General features: G+C 45.3%; 1 protein-coding gene across 1 annotated transcript in view; it reads right to left on the bottom strand.

Annotated features, from left to right (window-relative positions):
* Positions 1-108: 108 nt before the first annotated feature.
* Positions 109-2500, bottom strand: part of LOC135534556 (phosphofurin acidic cluster sorting protein 2-like) — a 10839-nt gene continuing 8447 nt past the window's right edge. Inside the window, exon 4 of the mRNA XM_064961512.1 lies at positions 109-316. Coding sequence (XP_064817584.1) covers positions 176-316 — 141 coding nt within the window. The 3' untranslated portion in view covers positions 109-175. The remainder of the gene's footprint in view (positions 317-2500) is intronic.

Below are 2500 nucleotides of genomic sequence, written 5' to 3'. Positions count from 1 at the left end.
CCAGGGTCTTCTCTCATTGTGTTCCTACCTCAGCCATGTCGATGGTTCCTACAGCCAGGGTCTTCTCTCATTGTGTTCCTACCTCAGCCATGTCGATGGTTCCTACAGCCAGGGTCTTCTCTCATTGTGTTCCTATCTCAAACATATCGATGGTTCCTACAGCCAGGGTCTTCTCTCATTGTGTTCCTACCTCAGCCATGTCGATGGTTCCTACAGCCAGGGTCTTGTATCCCAGGATAGTCCTGTTCTTGTATCTTTTCCTCCTCTGCAGCAGGATCTGGAGCTTGTTACCCTCTCTCTTCAGGAAGTGAGGGTACTGAGGATGGATGACAAACAATAAAAAAATAAAAGAGAAGAATTAGCCACGTTCTTTTTGTTTTTTAACCCTTTTTTCTCTCCCCTTTTTCACGGTATCCAATTGGTAGTTACAGTCTTTATTTACTGTCCTGTTTCATCGCTGCAACTCCCGTACGGACTCGGGAGAGGCGAAGGACGAGAGCCGTGCGTCCTCCGAAACACGACCCTGCCAAGCCGCACTGCTTCTTGACACAATGCCCACTTAACCCGGAAGCCGTACAAACACCGTACACCTGGTGACCGTGTCAGCGTGCACTGCGCCCGGCCCGCCACAGGAGTCGCTAGTGCGCGATGAGACAAGGATATCCCTGCCGGCCAAGCCTCCCCTAACCCGGACGACGCTGGGCCAGTTGTGCGCCGCCCCACGGACCTCCCGGTGGTGGCCGGCTGCGACAAAGCCTGGACTCTATCCCAGAGTCTCTGGTGGCACAGCTATGCTGCGATGCAGTGCCCTAGAACACTGCGCCACCCAGGAGGCCCTGCCACGTATTTTTTAAAGTATAGAACAGTGTTGGCATGACAGGGAAGATAGGATGAGGGTAAGTCAAAGGGCAGTGGGCCGGATGCTGACTCTGACATACAGTACCAGTCAGAAGTTTGGACACACCTACTCAATCATGGGTTTTTCTTTATTTTTTAAACTATTTTCTACATTGTAGAATAATAATGAAGACATCAAAACTTTGATAAAACACATATGGAATCATGAGATTCTTCAAAGTAGCCACCCTTTGCCTTGATGAGAGCTTCGAAACACTCCTGGCATTCTCTCAACCAGGGTCACGCCTGGTCTATATTTATTATGTTTATCTTCATTTATTGGGTCAGGCCAGGGTGTGACATGGGTTTATTTGTGGTGTGTTTCGTCTTGGGGTTGTGTGGGGTGTATAGCATAGTCTATGGCTGCCTGAGGCGGTTCTCAATCAGAGTCAGGTGATTATCGTTGTCTCTGATTGGGAAACATATTTAGGTAGCCATATTCTTTGTGTGTTTTGTGGGTGATTGTCCTTAGTGTCCTTGTTCCTGTCTCTATGTTAGTTTACACTAGTTTAGGCTGTTTCGGTTTTCGTTACGTTTTTTGTTTTGTAGTATTTGTATTGATTCGTGTTTTACGTTTGTTCATTAAACATGGATCGCAATCTACACGCTGCATTTTGGTCCGACTCTCCTTCGCCTACAGAAAACCGTTACAACCAGCGTCATGAGGAATGCTTTTCCAGCAGTCTTGAAGGAGTTCCCACATATCCAATTTGTAAGTCGCTCTGGATAAGAGCGTCTGCTAAATGACTTAAATGTAAATGTATATGCTGAGCACTTGTTGGCTGCTGTTCCTTCACATTGCGGTCCAACTCATCCCAAACCATCTCAGTTGAGTTGAGGTCGGGTGATTGTGGAGGCCAGGTCATCTGATGCAGCACTCCATCACTCTCCTTCTTGGTCAAATAGCCCTTACACAGCCTGGAGGTATGTTTTGGGTCATTGTCCTGTTGAAAAACAAAGGATAGTCCCACAAAGCACAAACCAGATGGAATCAGTCAGACCAAAGGACAGATTTCCATCGGTCTAATGTCCACTGCTCGTGTTTCTTGGCCCAAGCAAGTCTCTTCCTCTTATTGGTGTCCTTTAGTAGTGGTTTCTCTTGAACAGTTGATGTTGTGTCTGTTACTTGAACTCTGTGAAGCATTTAATTGGGCTGCAATTTCTGAGTCTGGTAACTCTAATGAACTTATCCTCTGCAGCAGAGGTAACTCTGGGTCTTCCATTCCTGTGGCGGTCCTCATGAGAGACAGTTTCATCATACCAAATAGGGCTCTCTTCTGTATACCACCCCTACCTTTTCACAACACAACTAAAATGCTCAAACTCATTAAGAAGGCAAGAAATTCCACAAATTAACTTTTAACAAGGCACACCTGTTAATTGAAATGCATTCCAGGTGACTACCTCGGGAAGCTGGTTGAGAGAATACCAAGAGTGTGCAAAGATGTCATCAAGGTCATGGTCATCAAGGTGGCTACTTTGAGGAATCAAAAATATTAAACTATTTTTTGATTTGTTTAACATGTTTTGGTTACTACATGATTCAATATGTTTTATTTCATAGTTTTTATGTCTTCACTATTATTCTACAATGTAGAAAATA

This window comes from Oncorhynchus masou, unplaced genomic scaffold, assembly GCF_036934945.1.
Source record: "Oncorhynchus masou masou isolate Uvic2021 unplaced genomic scaffold, UVic_Omas_1.1 unplaced_scaffold_3568, whole genome shotgun sequence".
Lineage (NCBI taxonomy): Eukaryota > Metazoa > Chordata > Actinopteri > Salmoniformes > Salmonidae > Oncorhynchus > Oncorhynchus masou.
The sequence above is the reverse complement of the archived record's forward strand: the minus strand, read 5'-3'. Positions and strand labels throughout refer to the sequence as shown.